Raw genomic sequence first — 26967 nt, forward strand, 5'->3', positions numbered from 1 at the left:
TGTGATGTCATGTATAGAAATTGTCCTATCCTTATTGGAGGATGTGAATTTCAAGTGGACCTCGTTCAATTTGAATTAACCGACTTTGATGTCATATTGGGAATGAATTGGTTATCAAAGTACAAAGCCGACATAAATTGCCTTAATTATGAAATAACCCTCAGAAAACCAGATGGGTGTAAGGTTTCTTATCGAAGAAGAAAAGCCAACCCAAACCAGAAATCATCTCAACCTTGAAAGCCTTCAAGTTACTTTCCAAAGGTTATTATGTTACCTCTATAATGTGATAGACCTGACCAAAACTGAACCCTCGTTATCCGATATTCCCATAGTGTGTGAGTACCCTGATGTATTCCCGGAAGAGATACCTGGCATGCCACCAGAAAGAGAAATAGATTTCAGCATTGACCTTGTTCTTGGATCTGCTCCTATTTCCAAGGCACCTTATCGAATGGAACCTGCCGAGTTACAAGAATTGAAAAAGCAACTAGATGAATTACTCGAGAAGGGATATATTCGACCTAGTGTACCACCATGGGGTGCACCAGTTTTGGTTTTTCAAGAAGAAAGATGAAAGCATGAGGTTATGCATTGATTATCGGGAGTTGAACAAGATCACCATCAAGAATAAATATACATTACCCGGTATTGATGATCTCTTTGATCAACTTCGAGCTGCAACCATCTTCTCCAAGATAGATTTGAGATCTAGATATCATCAACTCCGCATTAAGCTAGAAGATATTTCAAAAACTACTTTCAGGACCCGGTATGGTCATTATGAATTTATAGTAATGCCGTTTGGGTTAACCAATGCCCCTGTTGTCTTCATGGATCTGGTGAACCGAGTATTTAAATCCCACCTTGATAAGTTTGTTGTTATATTTATCGATGACATTTTTGTGTTTTCAAGAAACTCAATTGAGCATGAAGAACATTTGAGAAAGGTGTTGGAAGTGTTGAAAGAAAGGAAGTTGTATGCAAAGTTGAAGAAATGTGAGTTTTGGTTGAAAGAAGTTTCCATTCTAGGGCACATCATTTCAGATACTAGAGTCTTTGTTGATCCACAAAAGATAAAAGCTATCATGGAATGGCCTAGACCCACTAATGTTCCTGAAGTTCAGGGTTTTATGGGTTTAGCTGGATATTGCAGAAGATTTGTCCAAGATTTCTCCAAGATAGCCATGCATATAACTCGATTGGTAAAGAAGACGGTTAAGTTTGTATGGAGTGATGAATGTGAAGCAGCTTTTCAAGAGTTGAAGAAGCGTCTTACAACTGCTCCTGTCCTTACTCTCCGTTCTGGTGCAGATGGATTTGTTGTGTACAGTGATGCCTCTAAGCATGGATTAGGGTGTGTGTTGATGTAGAATGATAAAGTTATAGCATACGCTTCCCGTCAACACAAGCCTCATGAACAAAACTACCCAACTCATGACCTTGAATTAGCCGCAGTTGTGTTTGCTCTCAAAATATAGAGACACTATCTCTATGGTGTTCCATGTAAGATCTTCACCGACCACAAAAGCCTTAAATACATTTTTACCCAAAAAGAATTGAACCTGAGGCAACGTAGATGGCTTGAACTCTTAAAGGATTATGATGTTGATATCCTATATCACCCTGACAAAGCTAATGTTGTAGCTAATGCTCTAAGCCGAAAATCCTACCTAAATACAACCTTAACCTTGCCGAAAGAAATCAATGATGATTTGATGAAGATGAAAGTGGACATTATGCAGCAAAAGATAGAAGCACGGTTGTATGCAATGGAGTTGAGGCCGACTTTGTTGGAAGAAATAAAAGAGGCGCAAAATGAAGACTTGGAGTTGCAAAAGATGATCCAAGATGATGGCACGCTGAGATTTCAAGGTAGAATATGTGTTCTTGATAAGGAAACATTGAAAAACAGAATTCTAGAAGAAGCTCACAACAGTTCTTTTTCTGTTCACCCTGGAGGAAACAAGTTGTACAAGGATTTAAAGCAGACTTTCTGGTGGAGCAATATGAAGCGAGAAGTTGCAGAATTTGTGTCGAGATGTTTGACTTGTCAAAGGATAAAGATCGAACATCAGAGACCTGCAGGATTGTTGCAACCATTAGATGTTCCTGCATGGAAATGGGATTCAATTTCGATGGATTTTATTATGGGATTGCCACCGTCATTTTAAGGAATGAATTCTATTTGGGTCATTGTGGATAGATTGACAAAATCCGCACATTTCTTAGCCATTAGAAATAATTGGAGTTTGGATAAGCTAGCTGAGTTACATATGAGCACATTTGTTAGATTGCATGGAGTGCCACGTTCTATTGTGTCATATCGTGATTCGAGGTTCCAAGCAAAGTTTTGGAAGGAATTGCAAAAGGCACTTGGTACGAGACTGGATTTTAGTACCGCTTTCCATCTAGCAACAGATGGTCATATGGAAAGGACCATTCAGACTCTTGAAGATATGTTGAGAGCATGTATTTTGGATTTTCAAGGAAGTTGGGAGAAATACTTGACATTGGTTGAATTTTCTTACAACAACAACTATCAAGCTAGCATCCAAATGGCACCATATGAAGCACTTTATGGAAGAAGATATAGAACACCCTTGTGTTGGAGTGACATTGATGAAGCTCGAATGATTGGACCTGACTTGATACAAGAAACGACGGAAAAAGTACGATTAATTCAAGCCAGAATGAAAGCTGCACATAATAGACAAAAGAGCTACCCGGATCGTCGAAGGAAACCATTGGAATTCGAAGTAGGTGATCATCTTTTCTTGAAAGTTTCACCAACTAAGGGTATTATGAGATTTGGTCAAACTAGTAAGCTATGTCCGAGGTATATTGGTCCATATGAGATTCTGGAACGAGTCCACGAAGTAGCTTATCGATTGGCATTACCGACAGACTTGGATAAAGTTCATAATATTTTCCACGTGTCAATGTTACGGAAGTATATACTAGACCCTAGCCATGTGATCAGACACGAGCCTTTGCAGCTAAGGAAGGGTTTGACTTATGAAGAGAAACCGATTGAAATTCTTCAGGGAAAAGCAAATTAGAAGCAAAGTAATTCCTATGGTTAATATTTTATGGGCTAATCACACGTCATCGGAAGCAACTTGGGAAGTAGAGGATCAGATGAGAACAAAATACCCTCACTTGTTTGAATAGATGACTTTGATGTGTTTATGTGAGTCTGAAATCTTATGTATGAATGTTCAAGTTTATGAATGCATGATGTTATTCTTTTGACAATGCTATGTAAGTTTCGAGGATGAAACTTTTTCTACAGGGGTAAGGATGTAATATCCTAAAATCTTAATTAAACGTGTTTAAGTTAATAATTAATTATAATAATGTAGTTAAAATATACTTCCTTCGTTTCTAAATAAGTGCAATATTTGCATAGCGTTTACTATTCACAGTTTAAACTTTAATTAGCTTTGGGGATTTACATTTTAGTAAAAACATAGTCATGTGGAATCTTGTTAGATTCGTCTGAATGTGAATTTTTTTAATATCAACTTTTTATAATTCCAGTGAAGAGAAGATATTCCCAGCTCAGCCTATTGCAGTTTCAGGGTAATCCCTTGCTTGTTCGCTGCAACAAAGGAGATACCTCAGGGAAACGCCTGACTCTATTCCAGACTTTATGCAAGGCCCGGGTATCGCTACATGGGCTAATAGGCCAAACCAACCATGGGGAGGCAAAGCAACCAGACTTCAGGAGCTAACAGGCAATTACGGGAAATCCGTCATCCCCCTCCTACTCCGCTCTTCTCAATTACTTTAGATAGGAAGCCCAGGCAAAAGGCCTGAGGGCAGCTAGGAGCACAGAGAATGGAGGACGCTTTCGGACATCAACAAAGGTGGGCGAGAAGGTGGAGCAACCGATGCCATACTTCCACTAATACTCATTCTGTCTATTGGTACTGGGTGGAAACAGACTTAGAGTCAATACCAGTGACAGCGATCTCCTTTCCTTCTGCCTTTGCTACCGACGGGGTCTTTCTTTTTTCCCTTATAGAGAATTTCACCCTGGATAGCTTTTAGGCTTAAGTTAGTGAAGTGTTTTCCCCTTGTTTGAGAGCAGTTCAATACCACATTAGCAATGGTAGCAGGAGAAAATCCACATTGATAATTGAAGATATTAATGGTTAAAATAATGCATTGGCAAACGTGAAAACAAGAAGTGTTGCACTTATTTAGAAACGGAGGAAGTATTTTATTTGATCGTTTCACTAATTAAACAACGTATAATAAAATGAATACAGAATTTCAACACAAAGTTTACCAACTTAAATTGTGACGATAATTTATATTTTATGATTTCATGAGTTAAACAAGAAAGTTAGTTCTTGTTGTTAATTCACTAAAGCAAAAATATTCAAGTTTCACCAAAATTTTACTAAGCCACGTTTAGAGTGAAAAGTAGTGTAATTTTCTGATTTTTGGATTACAAAACAAAAAGGAAAAAGAGAAAAAGGCCATGGTCAACTACTCCATTGCTTTTGCCTTCTTCTTCACCCTTCCATGGCCACTTGGCAAGCATGCCATCACACTCCCTCCTTCTTCCTCTGCCAAAAATTCTGTCGCCAATCCCTTTTCTTAGCTTCTTCAAGTTAAAAATTCAGAATAGTTACTTCTATCTTCTTCCTTCCAACCACTGATTTTGTGTTCTTAATTTCACTATAAATAGCCATGAAAATCTCTCACCAAGAACACCATCAACAACAACTCTCATCCTCTCACTTCTCACTTCACCACCACCTACAAACCACCTTGCAAACACCACAATTTTCAGTCAACAACTCGCCGGAAAACGCGACCCAAAGAAACCCAAAAAGAAAACCCTAATTTTCTCTCTCTCTCACCGGCTGCCACCGGCTCGCGCGACACCTGCATCGCGCTCGGTCGCGCCCCCCTGCCTCGGTCGTCGCTCGCTGGAGCTCCACCGGCCACCTGCTGCACCGCGCGTCCTCTCTCTCTTTCGTCGCACTCTCTTTCTCGCTCTCCTTCCTCGCACTCTTCTCCCTCGTCGTCCTCTTCGTCGCGCCCAGCTGTGCGCAGCACCGACGACCTCCGCCCCTCATCGTCCCGCCGTCGCACCGCGCGCCTTCGTCGTCGTCACTGCCGTTCGCCGGAATTCCCCTGCTTGGATTTTCATTGCCTTCCTTGCTCTTAGTAGCAGAGATAATGAACATTCTTTTCTTTTAAATTCTGATTTCTTAAGTTTAATAATTCAAGCTCAAGTTAAATTCTCTTGTTAGTATATACTAGTTTGGGCCTAGGAGACTATAATAGAACATAGAGTTAGGTTTATAAATCTGTTTTATTATGTGTTGGGCTAAAAGATAGTTTGAGCTTATTCCATGGACTTGTTGTGTTTATTTATGGACTGATTTAGTTAGTTTTATTAAACCACTTAGCTTATTTCCTAAAAACTATGTTTGGGCTATATGTCATAACTACTAAACTAGTTGAGTTGTTAAAACTAATCCAATAAGCTTGTTACTTGTGATATGAGTTTAAGTTAGTAATACCTTCACTAATACTTCAGTTTACTTATAATAACACTTGATTAGAGGTCGGGGCGTTACAGGTTTCCATTATTAAACAACAAGAACATTCAATGTGTCACTAAACTCAATTTTTATTGGATTGGTTAAAAGTAATATAGAATATGAAAAACACAACAATAAATAATATATCTTTATTTTTTTTTTATATTTCTGAAATATGACAATTAAATTGAAAAGATGGAGTACTATCTACCCGAGCTTGTCTAGGCCACTCATCGTGAGAGGTCAAAAGGGGCATGCTTGACATTTCACGCAAAAAGACAAAAAGCAGACGTTCAACTTTGGTACCAACTTATACCAAAGTTCAGCGAAATTGATATGGATACCAAAATAACTCTTATTTTGATACCTAGTATAAGTGAACTTTGGCATCAAATTTGAGTTTTGGTACCAATTATACGTACGTTGGCACCAATAATACTTACTTTGGTATCAACTTTGAATTTTGATATCACTAATACCCGCTTTAGTATAGTAATTTGATATCAACTTTAAATTTTGATATTACTAATATTTCATTTGGTACAGTAAGTATATATGAGAGACTATTTTAACCTCTCGTGATGAGAGCCAGGTGTTTATCTACCTGGGAAGGTTTTATTTTATGGACAAATGGAGTAGTGTCTGGTAATTACCATTTCACCAACCGTGGATTGTACATGTGCATCACACCGACTTTAATAATACTGCTCAAGCCTCAAGCTAAGCTGAGTTGATAAGATCCTTGTACTTTACCCCTTCAGGATTGTTGAAAATGACCGTTTCAAATTTGCATGATGATCTCTGAACATCATCTCCTTTAAAGTGATTGTATAATAAAGACTAAAGTGAAAGTATTCCCCAAAATTATTCATAATATTGAATATTGATTTTATACGGGATTTTGACAAAAGTGCAAAAAAGATTTAAAAGACTGAAGGGTATACGTAGAAAGTGTCATATTAGATTAGAATCTCGTACAAATTAATATAGTCCAACTTATCTAACATTATAGAAGGTACATACTGTATAACATCAGATATTCAGATGACCACGTATAAAATAAGCATGTAGAAGTATGAAAATAATATTGATAATAATCATACATACAGTAACATATTTTCAATATAACCTTTTCATATGGGAAAAAGGCAGACAACTGCGTCAGCTCCAGCGACCCGAGCTTATGTAATAACCATAAAAAAAAACTTTAGTTGGACATAACATAATTATGAGAAGCACCAAAAACCAGAAGAAAAGTGAAGATAATTAAGAAAAATATAAACTTGATATGGTACCGTACCACCTCTAAGAAAGAAATATGAAAATCTACAATTCTCTTCAACAGACTATGAAGCCTTTACTTAAGTTTCTTGAGTTCGGTTGTTTCTCATCATCAACGACAACCAGTACTAAGAATGCAAGCACAGACAGAGATATCAAGATAAAGATGACTACTGTAAGTATATATTATACTTCTCTTACTAAGTTTTTTTTTTTTATTCATATCCATGATTATATGCTTTTCTTTTTCTTTTCTTTCTCTCTTTTTTTATTAATATGAGAAAAAGAGCATATAAGCTCGATACACCAGAAGATATTTCCATTTTCGGAGGCGGCGTAGCTTCAAAATTCCCTTCAAAGACACACCTTTGATAAGAAATATAGTACTTCTTCCGTTCTGAAATAGATGAGACACTTCTAACTTCTCTCAATAAGCTTTTACATAAAAAAGAGAAGCGTTTCATTCACGAAGAAAGTATTAAAATACTATATTGCTCCATATATACTTCCTCCTTCAATAATCCTTGTTTTTCCACTTGTTTTTGAGCAGTCAAAGTTCATTCGTTTTGATCATGAATTTTTACGATAATAAATACGATTATCAAGTAGGATCCTGTCACTTTCTTGTCATTAAAAAGATAAAGTATGATTAAAAATACTAATGGTTGATAACATATCGTGTATACGGAAATAAGGCAATTAACAGGACATAAATTGGATTGAAAAGAGTAACATCATAGTGTAAGAACTATGATAGCCTAATAGAATGTTCAAAGTGAACCTCTATTCACGGCTTCAAAAGTTTCAGAACATTCAAATTCTTTCACAAGATCTAGTTATCTTTGATTCATTGAATCATTTAATTGAGAAAATTAGCACTAACGGCCCGTTTGGTAGTCGTTAATAAATTACGGTAATGGGAATGGATTTTAAGTGTAATTTTATTAGGGAAAAACCCTTATAATCTCTATGGGGAGGTATTTTTTCTCCATGGGCAAGCAATCTCACCCCTAAACTTGTGTTTTTGTCTCCAAAGGGAAGCAATTTTCATTACCACTCATTATCACCTATAAGGTGGTATTGGATGAGAATGAAAATTCAAGAAGGAAAGTGGACACTTTATGATAAATTAACATTACCATGGGAATGGACAATGATATTTTTCACAAATTTACACACAAATTCATTCTTATTACCATCATTTATGACCAACTACCAAATGGGCCGTAAATACATTATGTTATATACTGTATTATTTTCAAAGTGCGTTTTTAGTTTCTTATTTTTGTGAGTCTAACGCTACTATTTGTGCTACATGTCACCGTTGCTATTTTGTGCTTCATATCAGCATTATACTCTAGAATGAATTGTCAGTTTGTCACTTACTAGAAACTAAAGTTTATATTTGTGTAATTATGTTTTTGGATGTTTCACAGAGAAAGATTGCAAGGAACATCAGAGGAATAAGGTCATTGGGTCGAATAAAAAAGCCACCAAAGCCACCAGTTAGTACGGGAAGAGGTGGACAAATTCACTCTACTTGATCATTCTATAATAGATCTTCTTTCTTCCTCCTGTGTAGTTATATTTTGGCTGTTTGCAGTTTTTTGGTGGTTTGTGTGGAGCAGATGATTAAGTTAATAATGTTGATAACTGTGTTTTTCTTTTACTGTCTAAGATATGCAAGGAGCCACGTGAGTATTTAGCCTTGAATGAGAATTACCTTTATATATAAGAAATGTTCAGATAAATCATTTTCAAAATGAATAATCCCTCTCCTCAGTTGATATCTTCTAGGTGACATACTCCTAAGGAATGTCTGATATATAGAGGGTAAATCCGTTTCTTCAGATATGAGAACTCTGCTTGTAAGTTTGAATCAGTTGTTTAGGAAATTACCTTGTAGGTTGTAACCTTGAGGTCACAAGGTTAAAATTTCTCCATTGTGGTGCTTGGAGATAGAAATTCCTTTACCCTTCCGACACAATATCAAGTGTTTGGCTCGTGATTGGACCAAGAAATCGTAACGGTTGAGGTTTAGTAAGGGTCTTTAACCTTATCGACTAATAAAACTAATGTGGCATCAACCTCGTTATTTCTCTATTTATACACTTCTTTCCCATTATACGTGGCGTAAACTCTTAACTAGTCTCTATATTTAGTCACTTTTTTATTTATACTTTTGTCCTTAAAGTTGTTGAGCAGGCTGTAATACTCCGTATTTTAGTAGTAATTTCGTATTAATTAAGAAAAAAAAATAAAGAATTAATAAAAAAGGTATCTTAATTTATTTACAAATTAATAGGAAATTGTTAGGCATTTTCGGAGTTTTAAAAGAGTAACCTAATCTTCACTTGACCTAGGGTTACTACCTTTTGAAGGGAGTATAAAAAGAAAAGGAGAGGGAATTTCAGAAAACCCTAAACCCTTTCTTCTCCCTCTCCTCAGCCGACCTTCTTCTCCCTCTCTCTCTCCTTAGCCGATCTCCCTTTCTTTCTTCTCTCTCTCTCAAATTGTTCTCCCTCTCTCAGATCTCTCTCTCGGATTCTCTCTCAAACTCTCGCTGACTTTCCTCTCGCCTCCTCCCTCTCGTCGCCGGTGGTTGGACGAGTTCAGACGAGGGCTTTGTGCGATATTTAAATTAGCGCGAAAGCAGTGTTCGAGGGTTTGGTGCGAAAGGTGTGCGAGGTGTGCGCTGTTGGGGTTCGAGTGCTGCGACGAGGGTCGCGGTGTTCGAGGGTTGTGCGCAAGGCTGCGGTGAGGGTGCGCGAAGAGTCGGGGTCGTGCGAGTGTAGCTGCGCGACAGATCTGAGGTTGTGCGAGTGCTGGGCGGTGTTCGAGTGGTGCGGAAAAGTCGAGGGTGCTGTGCGAACCAGCGAGGCTGGTGTGTGGGTTTGGGCGACGGAGACCGCACGGGTGCGTCGTGCGAAGCAGTAGCGCGAGCGTGCGTGGCAGCAAGGGTCGCCGGAATTCGTCGCCAGTGTTTATCGCCGGCAAATTTAGCGGTATACCCTATTATGTACCTAAAATATTATATCAGTTTTATTACTTATATTCACTGTTTTCGTAATTAAGTAAGGTCTGTAATTGATAATTAGTAATTAGAGTGTTTAGTAAATTATTAGATTGTTTAACTAGTTAAGTTATTATTCTGTTGTTAAGTTAAAACTATGGTTAGGTTTGTAATTGGAATAAGATAAAAGTAGGAGACGTGTGTATTATTATTAGTTACAATTATTATCGTTTCATGGGTGACTTGTTTCACGGAACCTGACTTTGGGACTTATGACTTTCCTTTTTGGACATGGAACTTACTTTTGGACATGGAACTTACTTTTGGACATGGAACTTACTTTTTGGACATGGAACTTACCTTTTGGACATATGACTTACTTTTGGACATATGACTTAACTTCTGGACATAAGACAGGTTGGACTTATGACCCTTTTGGATTGGTAAAATAGTGGACTAATATTACTAACTAACTTAGTTACTCACTAACTCTGACTTCTAAAAGACGTTGAATTCACTAGATCAGAATTATAACGAAAGTTCTGGAATAAGGTTTTAACTATTGTTTAATTCGAATCGTTAGATCGTTATGGTCTTAGTACGTAGTAGTTGATAGTGTTATCAAGGACGTAACACTAAAGCTTTGTTTTAACGATTTAGGTCCCAATTTCATAAGCGGCTCGTTCTATTAAGTCAGCGAAAATTCTCCGCTACAAGGTACGTACGCGTACCAGTTTACTTTCAAAGCTTAGTATCATGATTAGGTTGCAGTTCATGTTATTGGAACCTAGTACCATGATAGGGAACATTTGATTGTGATTGTTTGGTTAGACGTTTATAACGTGAAATCAATATATACATTGAAATATGTTGCATTGAAATGCGAAGTTCTATCTAGTGTAACATCAGCATTATTAATCTGATCTATAGAGTAACAAGAGTGTTACCAGAATGAGATTGAGTTTGGTAATTAGACATGTAAATGACTCCTTAAAGTTATAAAAAGAATGGTTGTAGTAAAAGAAGATTATGGCGATACTTGTAGTTGGATTCCCTACAAGTATAGAACAATGGGGGAGTGTGGGACTTGTCCTACACTCCTACGTAGGCCTACTGTGACGACAGTAGTGTCCTTATATTTTGATAACTCAAGTAGGCGGAAGTTCCGTTCGATCTTGGGGTATGCATACTAAGGTGATGGGTGTGAGACGGAACAAAACCGTATTTGCATTTCATCTAATAGACCAAGTTGTCATTAAGGATTCAGTAGCCCGTATGATTCTAGTAAGATGACGGTGCCCGTTCGATGCCAAATAATGAAAGATTAAGGATGTGAGATAACGTAGGTTCATATAGCAGTTGTAATGTATGCATCATTTATGTTCATATAGTTTCAATGGTTCATTACGTACTCAGCATAGCTGACTCTGTGTTATTATGTGTTTGTTGTCCTGTGATGAACTATTGACACTTCAATGGGGAGCAGACTAGGTGAGCTGGTGCTGCTGCATGATATCAAGCATAAAGGGGGCTAGTCTGTAGTTTGAAGTTAAACTTTTGGTTTAAGTATTACTGGATTTTATAGTACATTGTTACATGGTTTGAGTTTGAATAAAGAGGGGTCAACTATGATTCCCGAGTTGTATTTACATTTTCTATTCCGCTGCAATTTGGTTTTGAGACAATGAATTTGAGTTACCGTATTTCTAATTATGCCTTGCGTTCCATCGCGGCGGTAACACTCTCAAAGTCGATGCGACGTAGCATTAGACGTGTATGGATTTTGGGGGTGTTACACAGGCGATTTAGTCGTATACACCTATCCAAAAATAAATTATTTTTCCTACTCTCTTTTGCAATTTAATGCACAAGGGAAGTACGATTTGTATCCATAGGGAAACAGGGACAAGTTTTATATTTAGCGAGAGTCAATACCTAGATTAATCTAGGTAATACAGGGGATGTTTTGCTTCGGGGCTCCAGTAAAAAAGGTGTCTATCCCGTTCAACCCAAAGTGTCACCCATGAGTCTTCTGTTCCAGCTTTACTAACCACTAAGGATTCTGGAGATAACCTGATAAAAAAGGGTTTTCAAATTAGTTATAAATAAACTAAAATTAATTAGCAAATAAATAAAATGAGAAATCAATAATGGAAAGATCTTGAATCCGATTAACATCCACTTCAATTTAATAATTACCGATTATTGAACCTCGACTTTAATTATTTCCATTATCTATTGTTTAGAATTAATCTCGTATTCTCCTTATTCTTAGCGTTGAATAGCACGATCAGCGTGATTATAAAACCCTAACTAAAGGATAACCTAATACGAGTAGCGACTTAGTTCAATCTAATAGCAACAATAAACACAGACCTGCTAATGTCATACACGCGATAAACATTCATAAGTTGGTTTAATTTCCCCGATAAATAACCAAGATGATATGTATTCAATTTATTCCCTAGTTTGCTACAAATTGATAAAAGAATAAAAAAAACGATTCTATCCTTAAATCTAGCATTAGATTGATTACACAATTAAATTAGTAACGTTCCTAGCATAATTATGATAAAATTATAGAATACAATCATACAAATTAAACCATAATCAAAGGAAATAAATAGAGAATAAAGATCTCACAATAATACCAAGGATGTCTTGGCCTAGTGGTTAAGATTGAGGTACTGTGAACAATAGGTCACAAGTTCGAATCCCCCTCCCCCTTCTTCGTACTTTGTACGTTGTACCGCCTTCGTGACTCATATGGATAAAAAAAAAAAAAAAAGATCTCACAATAATGATTGAAGCTTCCTGTTAATCTTCTTCAATAACAGTTCAAGCTACAATCGGCATAGCATAAGCCCATTCCATAATTGAAATCTTTAAAATTGAACTAGAAAATAAAAAGAGAAGAACGAAGCAGCTCGGTACTTATAACATAAACTCACAAAACTTCGAACTTCCGCTAAGGTTAATATGGTTGCAAAAGACAACAATTACAAATCAAACCCATTAGCAAAATGCGTCCAAAATATCGTAAAAACATCGTATAACTTAGTGTATCAATTGTCCTTTATTCGGAGAATGATGTATTGTGTTAAATAGAACCGAAAACAGAGGGAGTAGTTTAAACAATTATGCTTAAAGCCTTGTTTGGTTAAGCTATTTTAGGACTCGAAAACGGATTCAATAATTTGAATCTATTGCTCCTTGTCTGCTTTAGGTAGTTGGTTAACCATTAACCTTACTTGAGCATAACCCAAACCTTCCAAAATATTACCCCCAAATTAGAGGAATAATAAAATCTTTTTCATTTCTTACAAGTGATCCATCTCCATCATTGAACCAACCAATAAAAGTAACAAATATTACTTTACCTATACTTGATTTTATTTTCTTTCTATTTCTATATTTGAACTAAACGTCTCCTAAATCTTCTCCAGAACTTGCATAAGTGCGAGGGTGCAAGCCATCTCCAAATCATTGGGCATTTGGACGACCGACGATTCAATCTCTAGGCACCTATCAAAGTTGGGATAGACGTAAAATAAGTTAAATTGTAGTCTTTGCGGATGTTATAAAGAATAAACAATCAAATCACGTGTATCACTCATATCACTATTGACACTATATCACCGTTTTTTGTTCGCTTGTTGTAGTCTATCAATCAGAGCACCACTTTTTGTTTTGACTGGGTCAATGTGTAACACCTTTTCTTTTTCTTGTCATGCCAACATGACCATCCATGAATATGACCCATTCACCCACTCTGCCACTCACCCTGTCACCCATGACCCACCCCACCCCAGGGCTCCAGTGCACCCAATCTTATAGGTATCCTGTATCCATACAGCTGAAGCCTGAATGTAAGCAACTTACACAGTTGCACTCCCCATATGACGAAGTATATCATACATTTTTTTGCTCTTTATGAAAGAGTTTTGCTTTTTTTAGATCCCTTTTCCAAAACCAGTGGTAAGATAAATTTATTCTGACATGTTCTCGTATGGGGCCACTCACCCAGAGGGTCCAACAAGATTAAACTGAAGTAAGTTCACAAAAATTTCAGAAAAGTAAAAAAATACTCATCTGATTACTCATCAGATTCATCATCAGTAAAGACTACAGTATAGACTACTCATCAGATTCTTACTCTCCTCCGCAATTTCGGTAAAGATTATACTTAATTCCACAAAACAAAAATCACATCCACAAAACAAATCTCACAAAAACAAAATTTAGATTTGAGTTTATGAGGAAAAAAAAATTTAAAGATTGTGAGGCGTCCACCATAGACGTCCCACCACAGCCTGGACCTGTGGTGGAGCATCCACCATGGACGCCCCTTCCCAGGCACATGCACTTACCATGGACGCCTGTGCTTATGGTGGGGCGTCAAGGATGGACGCCTCGCCATTTTTTAAAAAAATTCAATTTTTGGATATCATTGGTCTTGATTTTGGTGGTAGAAGGAGAAAGATTGAGAATTATATGTTGGTCTAGGCCTCATACGAAATGCATATTTGATTTTCAAATCTGGTGCTTCATGCTTAAGTCATTAATTGTAGTTTCTGGTACGGTCTTCGAGAATTCAGTCTTCATTTTTTTCTAAGATGTTGAACTTTACTTTACAAGATTTATCTTTGAGTGAAAGAGTAGAAAGCGATATACAAATACGGTATAAAATACGTATTTTATGGCGTTAATAAGAAATTTTAGGATATCGTTTAGCAACCCAATTATAAAAATACCCAATACTCGAGTCAAAGAGATTATTATAAAAACAAACCTAAATATAAAAACAAAGCTGTGAATTCTCCGCCAAATTAATGGAAATAATTTATCCAATAAATAATTTACCATTAAAGATAAATTTTAATAATTAGCTAATTCTAAATTTACTTCAATTAATTGCTTTTTAATTGTTTATTTTTTATAGGATAATTTAGCTTGTGGATAGAGGTATCACCGTATCAGCCTATCAGGTATCAACGTCGTCTTAGACTCTTAGCCGTAGTGACCCATTACATGCATCAAGGTGAATGACCATTTATATATTTTATTAAAAACATTGCAATTTATGGGAAGTTAATGTTTTATATAAAAACGGAGTCCGACCCACATTACAATGATGCTCCGTATATACACGTTACATAATACTCCTTCCGTCTCAAAATATAGTTCTCATTTCCCTTTTTTCACGGTAATTTATGCAAGTAAAATCTAAGATGGATAGTAGAGATTTTTTGTTTATTTCAATAAATGTTGTATGGGAAAGATAATTTTAGGAGAGAGAATGGAGAATAATTGGTGAAAGAGTATTAATCGTAACACTTGGGTTGAATAAACAAAGCAAAAAACAAAATTCAAGAAGCAAATAAATGATGGGACACGATTTTTCTAGACACATTACGGAAAAATGTGAAACTAAATATGGAAATGGGAACTATATTTTGGGACACCTAAAATGGCAATGGGAGCTATATTTTGGGACGGAGGGAGTAGTAAAATTTGACTCAAACAAATAAACCAAATGTAGCAACTATAAACCAAGGAGATAGTACTACAGTATATCGTTTTTCAAACATCCAAAGATACATAATTACTATACTCTGAAGTCGTTAGGTGCAGTTTCTTCACCTTAGATTAAATAAGTAATCCAGTTTCTTCACCTTAGATTAAATAAGTAATAAAATCAAGTAAGTTCAGTTAAGTTGCAATAAATTGTAATACATTATAAAATAAGCTTCAATAAGTTCAAATTAATTCGGATAAGTTCCAAGCAGTAGAGATTTGTCACACCCTTCTAACTTTTTTAGTACTGATGTAGTTTTTTTTATTTCTTCTTCCTGGTAAGAGGATTGGATCTCAATCTAAAATAACTTGAATGTTGAAGTACGTCATATTATGATTACTGCTACCATTCCACAAGATCACAACCAGCAGAGGAAATGGGTACACTTTGTTTCCTGAACAGCAATTTCCATAAACACAATGGACAAACCACTAAAATCTTAATGGCAATTTGTTTTCTCGATGGAATCATATGTTCATATGTACAGAAGTGAAAAAACTTGTTATTGCTCCCACCATAAAAATTATTTGTTCAAGGACTTAACTTTAGACCTATTCGAGAAATAATTGACAAACGACTTGGAAAATCTGGTGAGGGCAAAAAACATTTGTAGCACCGTACGGCCTTTTACAACCCCCTCACGCATGCCTCTTGCGGTTCTAGCTAATGCAGGTTCAGTTGTTGTGAATGTTTGGGTACTGACTATCTCCTGCGTTGGTGCTAATGAAGTGAAGATGAAGTAAAGATTCCAAGATCAATGTAATTTGGAACACACTAAAATGAGTACATCACCATTCCTAAGAATATTAATGCTAACCTGTTGATGTCATGTTTGCAAAATGGCGCAATTTTTCTTCTGCTATGTGTACAGCACGAGTAGACCTCTTAACACCTTGTGTTATTTCTTGACTGCAAAACATTTCCGCACATGATATTCACACATGTATTACAAATATAAATTGCAAAACAGTAACTAATGGAGACTTTCAAACATATAGGGGCGATTTGGCAAAATTGGCTGTTCGTTTTCTTTCCTAGCCGGGTCAAGCCAGATATTAATAATGGTTGCTTTAGACTTATAGTTTATTGTTTGACTATTCGTTGTTTATTTATGTGTTTGGCAAAATTAGTTGACGGTTTAGTTGTTTTTTGCTTTTGGTTGAAAAGCTGGCCTATTAACTATCCGAACAGTCATATACAACACTTTTTTTGGCTGTTTGACAGCAAAATAAAGCCAAAAGCGACAAAAACAAACCACCCAAAAGGCATCTAGCAACACCCCCATAATATCCTGGTGAAGCTTTAAATATCAGCTTTTCATCATATATCCAGGTCTAAACTATCAGTTTGAGTTGATATCAGAGATGTATTTGCACTCCCTTTGATGATATTAGGTTCTAACATCTTCATATATGACTATTCTATGACGTTTTTCTGTGCATTCCAATCAACTCCCCTAGATGATGTATCTACATATCTAGTTAGATTTATATGATAATCTATTAAAATGCCTAGTTCACAGAGTTCAATTCAGACACATTCATTTCAGTTCAGTTAGTTTCCTCTCACAGTTTTCATTCATTTCAATTCACTTCACTTCAGTTCAGTTTATCTCATTTCAATTCACACCAGTTCAATTCAGTCCAAAAGAAGAGACAGGCTCAGAAAAATCCATCTTACTATTTTACAGTCATTAATTTTCTTATTGTTTTAAATAGATAAGATATGCAATGCCATTAGTCAGTGTTAGAATTATTCTTTATTTTCTTTCTATAGTTACTCTGCAGATTAGCATTCATGGACTGGGAAATTTAGACTCACTAGTCACTACTATGAAAACTTTGATGTCTTCAATCACTTCCCAATAATATTCAACAATACTAAGAAAGCAATAGGATAAATTACCCCAAATCACTAAGCTCCATCGTTAAGTCACTGATCTCCATTCCAGACAAGCGAACTGCTGCCATTGTGTCCGGAAGCTCCTCTCTTGTGACATCCAATAGCTTCTCTAATGACTCCGCTGCTCTCTTGAAGGCCTTCCACAAGCCAAAATATAACCAAACATTCAGTAAAATCCGTGAAAATTGTGAATATTTACTGATTCAAACACTCAAACTAAGCCTTGAAGTATCTAAGACCAAAGCAACATGGAGTACTAACATCAATTGTCAATTCCTCCTAAAATAATGCATCAACTACACAACTTAGTGCTCCAGCAGTCCCTCTACAATCAAGTAATCAACTAAACCATTTTAGAAAATTTTGCACTTCGGGAAATTGCTCAATCCTAAAACGCATTTTTTTTCCAAAATTTATGCCATTTAATGTGAAGGAGACAGCCATTTTCAGTATAAATTGCCACATAACACTTTGGGAAACAATTTTAGCAGCGTGGTAAACAAGATTAAGTAATAACTTAAGTTTAAAAAAATTAAACATGGTGGAAAACTGAATCGTTCGCTTTCTTTGCTTCCCTTCCCTTAAATTTATATCTAAAGGGAAATAAATAAATCACTCCCCCCCCCCCAGCCAATTCATATCAGAAAAACAATCCTCTAGGAATAGGACCTTTTAGTATCGGGAGAGGGCCACCAATGCCTAGAAAGCATAAAATCCTTACAGCTTCCAAGCCATTGGGAAAATTACTTAAAATGTAAATTCATAGAACGGACTGCCGACTGCCTATATATATAATTTATCTAAGCTATGTTATGCAGAGTCTTCACTCAACCTCAAGTACCCATGTTGCATCCTCGATACAGACATTTCAATCCATCACTTTAGGCCACAATCATGGACAATGTTCACTTGTTCATAATATAGCAAAGTCAAAATCTTTGACACACACGCATAACATAAGAATCATGCAATTCCGCAATTTATATCCAGATTCCCCTATTGAGAAGGATTTTAAGGAACTGCCTCGACGAAGGAAATATGGAAATCAATCAAGGGAGTGCTAATGTCTTGGTTCCTGCCTTTATATTTAAGTACAGAATAATCAATATCTCTTCCCCCATGCCCCAACTCCACCCTCAAACTCTCTTGAATTGGAAACGAACTACTGCGATATCATTACATGAGAATGTAGCCCTAAAAATAAAATCTGTGTCGCATAAAGGATGGAAAATGGTCTCATCTTAATCCCAAAACTCTCACCCATCAATACAAACTTGCCATCTTTGTCAGAATTATAAGTTGTTTGTAAATTAAAATTGAATACCAGACCATAAATTCAATATAACACCTAGAAAATCCCAATGTAGATGGAGAATACAAACCAAAAGCGCGGGAATCGCCGAGCAAAACAGCCAAGTAGCAGAAATCGCAACCTACAAACGCAGACAAAAATAAATAAAAACCCAATTGCTAGAAAAAAAACTACATTTCAGGAAATTCAATTGAAAGTGCGAAATAGAAAAATGCAGAAACTCAAATAAAATTGAATTCAAGCTTATGAAGCACTTGAAAAAATCAGCAGCAGCAGTTTAAGAGAGAGAGAAGGGATACCGCACAAGCGAGGAAATTAAAAACAGTGAAGTGACGAGGAGAGAGAGTGGGATGTGAGAGATGAAGGGAAGGGGATCCAACGGTGGAGGTGAAGTCGGAAGAAATCGACGGCGCAGTTTCCGATGATTGAACGGAAACTATGGAAAAGCGGCGAGATGGGATACGGAGAACAGTCGACGGAGAAGGAGAAGGAGAAGGAGAAGGAGAAAGGTTTCGGATACCGGCGAATTCGAAGATGTTTTTACGGTGAGTGTGAGTTGCAGGGAAGGAGAAGGACGCCTGCAATTTTAGAGCTAACATCCCTTCTTTCAACGCCTGCAATTTTAGGACTTGGGACTTGGGAAGTTGGGAATGTGGACTGTAGATATTCGTATGTCGTATCATGTCATTCGAGTTAAGTGCAATTGTGCAATTCTGCAAAGTTGGGTCCTCTAAATTTTGTCTCAAGTTGTTGTTTGGGTACTTTAGTAGTCTAGTTACAAAAGTTTTTGAGACTTCAGTATTAGGGTGCGTTCTGTTCAACTTAAAAAATTAAGTTTCAGGTGCAATAAGTTTAGATAAGTTGCAATAAGGTCTAATAAGGGCAATAAGTTCCAATAAGGTTCAATAAGTTCTAATCAGGTGCAATAAGTTCCAATCAGGTCTAATAAGGTCCAATCAGTTCCAATCAGGTCTAATAAGGTCCAATAAGTTCCAATCAGGTCTAATAAGGTCCAAATAGTCAATGTTTAATAAACATTTGTATTATTGTCCATTATTTTGTTATTCATAATTTCATATCACTATTACTGATTATGTTATTATTAGAATTTTCATTAAAGTACCATAATGATTATATAGTATTATACTTGTATTAGTGTCTATTATTTTATTATTTATTTGTATTATGTCTATTATTTTATTATTTATTTATATTATATCTATTATTTTATTATTTATTTGTATTATGTCTATTATTTTATTACTCATATTACTATTAGCTGATTATGTTATTATTAGAATTTTTTTATTAAAGTACCACAATGTATAGTATTATACTCCCTCCGTTTCCTAAAGATCTTCCCACTTACTGTTCCTACAGATACCAAGGAAAATCAAGTTGTGTGGGGCATGGTGTGAGTAAAGTAGGAAAGAGAAAGGAGTTAAGATAAATAAACAAATAAAAAGGGGTTAAAGTAGGAGAGAAAAAGGGAGTAAAATTGAATTAATAATGTAATGGTGGACCATATGATAGTGACATGAGAGGGTAAATAGGGAAATTTGTTTTGCCAAATAAGGAATAAAGCAAAAGAGGGAAGATCTTTTGGAAACACCCTTAAACGGAAAGAGGGAAGATCTTTAGGAAACGGAGGGAGTACTTGTATTATTGTCTATTATTTGATTATTCATATTGCTATTAAATAATATTATAATCATGGTCAAATAATTAAGGTTAACAATAATAATAATTATTATAATTACAATATTTTGCAATTCGTCTTTTGATAACTAGAGATAACATGTTTTCGTTACTAATAACAATGAAAGATATAAATGATATCAATTGATCGCTTCATTATCATCACTGGAGTATCTTTCTTCGTCGGAGTATCTTTCTTCATCTTCTACATCATCCTCTTCAATCAATACGTTTTCTTCACCAACATCCAACCATAATTCATTTGCAATTTTCGCCCGAGTTATCTCCATATTCGTGTTTGTGTCTCTAATGGAGTATTGGAGAAAAGCAAAAAAAAAGAAAAAACAGAAGGAAGAAAGGAGAAGAAATGAATGAAGCAATGTCATGCAAAGCTACGGTGATTTTGACCATTTTTTTTCTCTTTCTTTTTGTTTTCTTTTTATCTTCTAGTACATTCACATAAATGAAAGGAGAATAAAGGAGAAGAAATTAAGGAAGGAGTTAATGCTATCTACTTACCTTCACATTAATGAAAGTGAAGTGAAATTTTTTTATATGTGCCAATTTTAACTTGTTAGCAATAAATGTTAATTAATTTTTGATTTTCTACTAGTGATTTATAAAATCAAAACAAGACTATTAGATATATTAGTGGTGAAAGTTATGTATAGGCTAATATATAAATAGTAAATTTTTTTGTTAAATTAATTATCATAAGAGATAATTAATAATCATTATTTTTTAAAGGACGAATTATAATAATTATTACTCCATAAAAAATTTTGAGGGGTAGTATTTGTTGAACCTTTAGTTTTGAAGATGACCTAACCACAAAAGACATAGTATATTTTATTTATGTTGTTGCAAGGTAATTCATGCTCGAGCTAAGAGAATAGTTGATTGAAAATTAAAACGGAGAATTAATCAAGATCAAAGTAAAGATGTTCGAGAGATGAAGAATCAAGCATGGAATGAAGATTAGAATACATTAGGGTGTATTTATTATCTTCATGTTAAGGTTGAGTAAAAGCTTAATTAAGTTCGTGGTGAATTCTCAAAGGAACTTGGTTCTGTTCCCTTGAAAGGACTAGACCTGGCACTATAGGAACAAGGTTAGGGAACAAGACTTAAAACTAATTTAGGAACTCCTAAGAGTCTCTAATGTTGTGCGCCTAAGTTAAATTTGCGCCCAATATGGTAGTTAGAGTTTTTAGGGTTGTTTTAACTAAGATCCACTATTTTAGGAATTTAGTTTAAGTTTGTTAGGAAAAGATTTTAAAAAGATTTTCTGATTTTAATTTAACCGATTTTCAAATCTTATCTTTTTATCTTTTATATTTTATTTAAAAGATTTTGTTTTCAAAAATAATATCTTTCCGGTTTTTAAAATGTTTCGGTTTTTAAAATATAAAATTATTTTTCGATTTTATCAAAGATATTTTAAAAAGATATTTTTCCTAAAAACTAGCTAAAGTATTTAATTTATTTATTTCCTAAAAATTGGATTGCACGCCTAAAGCTACTGCTACACGATTTTTGTAGTTAGTGGATTTAGTGGCTTAGTTAATTATCCTCCAAGTATTTAATTAAATTAAATGAGTTTAATTATTCTTCAAGTTTTGTAAAACCACGTAATGTGTTACTGCTTTCTTATAAGTGAAGTAGTGGATTAGTGGATTATTACTTTCATGAATATATTTAATTTATTTAATTAAATTAATTAAACATCATGGAGATCATGGATAATGGTCTAATTATGTAATATGTCTTGTCTTAATTGTTTATAAATAGGCGCCTAATTCATTTGAACAAAATGTGTCCGACTTAGCTAATTTGTCTTAAGTTATCTAAAGTGTCAGTGCCTTTTTTTAAGAGAATTCATACTTACATTAATCGAGTTTATTACTCTTCCATTGTTTTACAAAGTGTATTTTTGAGAAAAGGGTTTGAGTGAACTCTTGTAAGTGTGAGAAGCTTTGAGTGAAGCAAGAAGAAAGAGAAAGGAACTTCGAGTGAAGTTTGAGAGGAACGTCAGTTGTGGGAACTGTCGTTGGGAACTTGAGTTGAGTGACTTAAGTTGAGAATCGAGAGAAAAGTAATAGGTTGTAATCAAAGTTGTTTTGGCCTATTATAGTGGAAAGTTGTTTAAAATCCCTTGTGGTCGAGGTTGTTTCTTCCTACTAGGCCTAGGAAGTTTTTCCTCGCTAAATCTCTCGTGTTCCCATTGTTTGTTCCCAAGTTTACTTTTAATTCCGCAAACAGTATAGCTTATTCTCTCACTATAATTCACCCCCCTCTTATAGTGCTCATATTATACAACAGTATTTACGTTAGTGGTAATATTTGTGTTATTCATGGTCAATATTTTTGTCTAATAAGGTCAAATAAGTTTCAATCAGGTCCAATAAGGTATAATAAGTTTCAATCGGGTCCAATAAGGTCTAATAAGTTTCAATCAGGGTCAATAAGGTCTAATAAGTTTCAATAAGGTCAATAAGGTCCAATAAGTTCCAATCAGGTTCAATCAGGTCCAATAAGTTGAATCAGGTCCAATCAGGTTTAATAAGTTCCAATAAGTTCAGTTCAAGTTCAATAAGTTCAGTTCAGATAAGGTCCAATAAGTTCAGGGCCAATAAGTTGAATAGAACGCACCCTTAATCTTCTTTTACTTTTATATTGTTAACTCTAATTAAATAATACTCCCTCAGTTCCATAATATAGTACTAGTAAGATATTAATAGAAAGTGTGTGGCTTTCATCAAGCGCAATGAGTGAGAGGTGAAAGTTACACATTGTTATAGAAAGGCCAACAGAGCTCCTGATTGGCTCGCGAATTTTGGAGTAGTGTTGAACCAGAAGTTTGTGATGTTGGAGGCGGTCCCTAAGAATCTTCATTCTGTTTTATTGGAGGATCTAGGTGGAGTGGCTTGGCCAAGAATGGTGCCTTGGAGCAAGGAGGGCAATGCTGCGCCTAGACTCTCGTAATTGGGAGTTAGAGTTGTTTTTTTAGTCTGTTTTTGTTGGGTGTTGTTTTTTTTGTAGCTGTAGTTTCTTTTCTTTAGCCTAATGCTATTTTGGGTTTGCTTCCCTCTTTATTCACCAAAAAAAAAAGGTGTTAGTTTCTCTCTCGTTGAGGTCAAACTTTAAAATCTTTGACCAGATATTCTCATTAACATGTAAAAAAAAACATATTTATGTAGGATCTTGTTAGATTCGCCTCCATGTGTATTTTTATAATATCAACTTTTTATATTTTTTATCAATACAAAATCGAAGATATTGAAGGTCGGATGTATATCTTGGAAACTATGCAAAAAAGCAAACAAGCACTATATTATGGGATGGATGGAGTAATAAAAACTACTTTTTGCACAAAAAAAATCATTTTTATTCCTAAAAAAAATTATTATGCTTTTTGTCTCTCCTCCAACCTCAAAACCAGATGATTTGAAGTTGTAGAGTAGGTAGGTCAGGTTGAATGTCGGACTCACTAGCCATCATCTCGAAGAGGGTCGGGTTTGATCTAGTGAGGTCGTGAGTAAGACATCTCGGGAACTTTCACTATCGAAACTTCAAAATTATTACACTCAAAAAATCCAAGAAAGAAATCTAAAGCAGGCAAAGTATCCCAACTCAACAATTGAATATAATCAAAACATATAATAACTTATATCAAGAAAAAATCAATCTTTTAAATAGTAAAATTGGTCAAGAAAAAAATAAGGACGGGAGGCGGAGTGGTGGGTGGAAGTTGGTGAATCTAATTTTGAAAAGAGGAAAGAGGAAGAATGTCATTCTTAATTTCAGTGTCAATCAACCTTTTTTATTTACTCCCTCCGTTTCAAATTATAAGACATGTAAACCACTTTTCCGCATATTAAGAATTTAGTTAGTTTTAGTTATATTTGCATAGGTAATAAGAATTGACATTAAATATTGTATTGATAATAGAAAATAACCTATAATCTTATCTTCATAGTATAAAATTGCATTTAATTTTACATTGGTAATGTAAAACGCCTTATATTTTGAAATAAATTTTTTTAGCTAAAATGCCTTATAATTTGAAACAGAATATAATTTGAAGTTAACGGAAAACTTAAAAGAGTTAAAGTACAAATTTTACAATTAGAGTGAGTAAGCTACAACTTAGTGCAAATTTTAGTACCCACAGGCCACACGTATACTTAACTCCATATCATTGATTAAAATCTAAATGCACGAGTGCACAACATTACCAAATTCATAAAAACACAAGTATTATTTGATGGGTAACATTTTTATTTCTTGGAATGGAACTTTTTTAATGATTAGAGATAGTAGCGAACAAAGTTAACAAAATCTATACTAATATATTAAAAGGCGCGCGAGAACAAGAAACTGTGTCACGTGGCGCTCTCCGTTTGGAGTTTTAGTTCATGTAATTGATGTATAATGAAAAAAAATTAAGAAATTGCATAGTACAAGGTTTGATCCCGAGACCTCAAGTACATATACTAAAGTTTTAACCAATAGGCTAAGTTGTATTTAGTGTTATTATCCTAAAGTATTATATTAATAAGTCAAATTTTTTCTTACCCGGGGAGTAGCCTGGGCCTAATAACTAGTTTTATGTTATAAGTTGATGGAGTAATTTCTAGACCATATCTCTATTATATAAGGGAGGGGGAGCTATGGTGTCCCCCAATAAATTTACTTAATTACCCTTTAGTAAATCAATTATTCTTCAAAAAAAGATGAAAGAAAATCAAACTCAAATATAGTATAAAAAATTAACAAAGAAAATTATATCAATCAAATATCTGATTAATTAATACACAATCAAGTAGTAAATCAAAAAGGAAAATAATATTAATTAACAAAGTGAAATGATTTAATTAAAACAAAATACTTTGTTGATAAAAATATAATAAGAAATCTTTATAAATCTGCATAACATTATTTTATCGCTCATCAGTTTTAATTTTAAAAATCTTAAAGAAAGTATATAAAAGAAAGAAAAGACATATTTGGTTAAGTGATATAGGTTTAATCGACAAATTTAGCTAGCCCAAAAAATATGTTTAATGTTCAAATTTTACCTTTTTTTTATATCAAAAATTATTTTTCATATTCTAAAAAAGTGAGGCATGCATCGCGTGCATAAATTACTAGTAGACTTATAGGAGAAATAAATCAATATATGGACTCAAGAGTTTCATATTGATTATTATACTTAATCAAAAGTATTGATTATTCAAGTTAGGGGTGATAATGAGTCTGACAAGCTCGCGAGCAGCTCGGGCTCGGCTCGGTCAAAGCTCGGCTCATTGAAGCTCGGCTCGAGACTTAAACGAGCCGAGCCGAGCTAGGCAAAGCTCGGCTCGTAAAGCTCGATTATTATTTTATACTAAAAAAAATTATATCAAAAAAATATTTTACAATAAAGAAATTTAATACAAATTTATATTTTAATTTAGATTATTACAAATTATATATTTTAATTTTTGATCCAACTTCACCTTTACTCCACTAGGCACTAAAGTCCCACATTGGTTAAGAAAACAAGGATCAACCTTATTTTCTTTATAAATAGCTACTACTCCTTACTTCAATTTAAAGTTTAATTTTGTATCTCCTTGGTTGGAAAACAAAAACTATACTTTATATTCTTCATAGAGGAATGAAGCATATTTTTAAATATTTTATTATTTAATACTTCAAATATTTGATAATTTTTTCTTTAGCAAAACATGGAGTCCCACATTGAAATTTTAACAATGTTAGGAGGGATTCCAAGTTATAAAAGCATATGTAAACAAAACAAGGGTATAATGAGTTTTTTTTTCTTTAACAAAATATGGAGTCCCACATTGAAATTTTAGCAATGCTAAGAGGGATACCAAGGAATGAGTTTGTTTATCTTAAACAAAACATGGAGTCCCACATTGAAATCTTAACAATACTAAGAGGGAAACCAAGTTATAAAGCATCCGGATAGTCAGTTTGTTTTCCTTTAACAAACCATGGAGTCCCACATTGAAACCATGGCAATGCTAACATGGAAATCAAGTTATAAAAGCATATGATGTGTGAATGAACAAACTCACCTACTACAAGCCGAGCTGAGCCTAAACGAGCTCACGAGCCGAGCTCGAGCCGCAAATTCTAATCACGAGCTCGAGCCGAGCTCGACTCCCCTAAGCTCGGCCAGCTCACGAGCTGAGCCGAGCCCATGAAAAGTTAAACGAGCTCGAGCCGAGCCCAGTATTATTCAGATTCGGCTCGCTCGATAAGCACCCCTAATTGAAGTGTTTAAATCATACTTATAACGTGTTGTTTGGTTACATTTGAAAAGTTATTTTTTTTTCTTTTCTCATTCTTATGTATTCTCATTTTCTAAAATTTAACTACTTCCTCCGTTTTTTTTTTTACTTGCAACACTTTTTTTTCATCAACTCCAACAAAATTTGAGTATGAGAGAGGTAAAAAGGAAAAAAAAGTGAGGGCCCCATGTAATTGGAGAGAGATAGAGAAAAAGGAAAATCAAAGTAGAAAGTGTTGCAAAAATTAATTATTTCCCTTTTAGGAAAGTGTTGCAAGTAACAAAAAATGGAGGAAGTAACATTTTTTGGTATTA

At 34.8% G+C, this 26967-nt stretch overlaps 1 protein-coding gene and 1 long non-coding RNA gene across 5 annotated transcripts; one reads left to right on the top strand and one right to left on the bottom strand.

The window, feature by feature from the left end:
- The first annotated feature begins 6543 nt into the window (after positions 1 to 6543).
- On the top strand, positions 6544 to 8558 carry LOC104896090 (uncharacterized). Its single transcript, XR_790394.3, has 2 exons — positions 6544 to 7020; positions 8282 to 8558. It is a non-coding gene; the product is annotated as an uncharacterized LOC104896090 (long non-coding RNA).
- Positions 8559 to 11709: 3151 nt separating this feature from the next.
- LOC104896091 (uncharacterized) lies at positions 11710 to 19354 on the bottom strand. Of its 4 annotated transcripts, none has more exons than XM_019250249.3 (5): positions 18950 to 19354; positions 18721 to 18771; positions 17342 to 17475; positions 16254 to 16345; positions 11710 to 11931 (listed from the first exon to the last, which is right to left on the bottom strand). In XM_019250249.3, exons 1-5 carry the CDS (start codon positions 19331 to 19333, stop codon positions 11912 to 11914), a joined length of 681 nt encoding a protein of 226 aa, XP_019105794.2. In that variant the 5' UTR covers positions 19334 to 19354; the 3' UTR covers positions 11710 to 11911. The 4 variants fall into 4 exon arrangements, with proteins under 4 accessions (XP_019105794.2, XP_048501709.1, XP_010681093.2 ...); XM_048645752.2 differs by lacking the exon at positions 11710 to 11931 and adding an exon at positions 12269 to 13383; XM_010682791.4 differs by lacking the exon at positions 11710 to 11931 and adding an exon at positions 15736 to 16156.
- Positions 19355 to 26967: the final 7613 nt, after the last annotated feature.

Source organism: Beta vulgaris, chromosome 6, assembly GCF_026745355.1.
Source record: "Beta vulgaris subsp. vulgaris cultivar EL10 chromosome 6, EL10.2, whole genome shotgun sequence".
NCBI lineage: Eukaryota > Viridiplantae > Streptophyta > Magnoliopsida > Caryophyllales > Amaranthaceae > Beta > Beta vulgaris.

Coding starts and splice junctions, on each gene's coding strand:
- LOC104896091 (XM_010682791.4), bottom strand. CDS start 19,333: ATGATACGACATACGAATATCTACAGTCCACATTCCCAACTTCCCAAG. Junction 17,476..18,720: donor CGGCGATTCCCGCGCTTTTG/GTTTGTATTCTC, acceptor GGCTTGTGGAAG/GCCTTCAAGAGAGCAGCGGA. Junction 16,346..17,341: donor ATGGAGCTTAGTGATTTGGG/GTAATTTATCCT, acceptor AATGTTTTGCAG/TCAAGAAATAACACAAGGTG.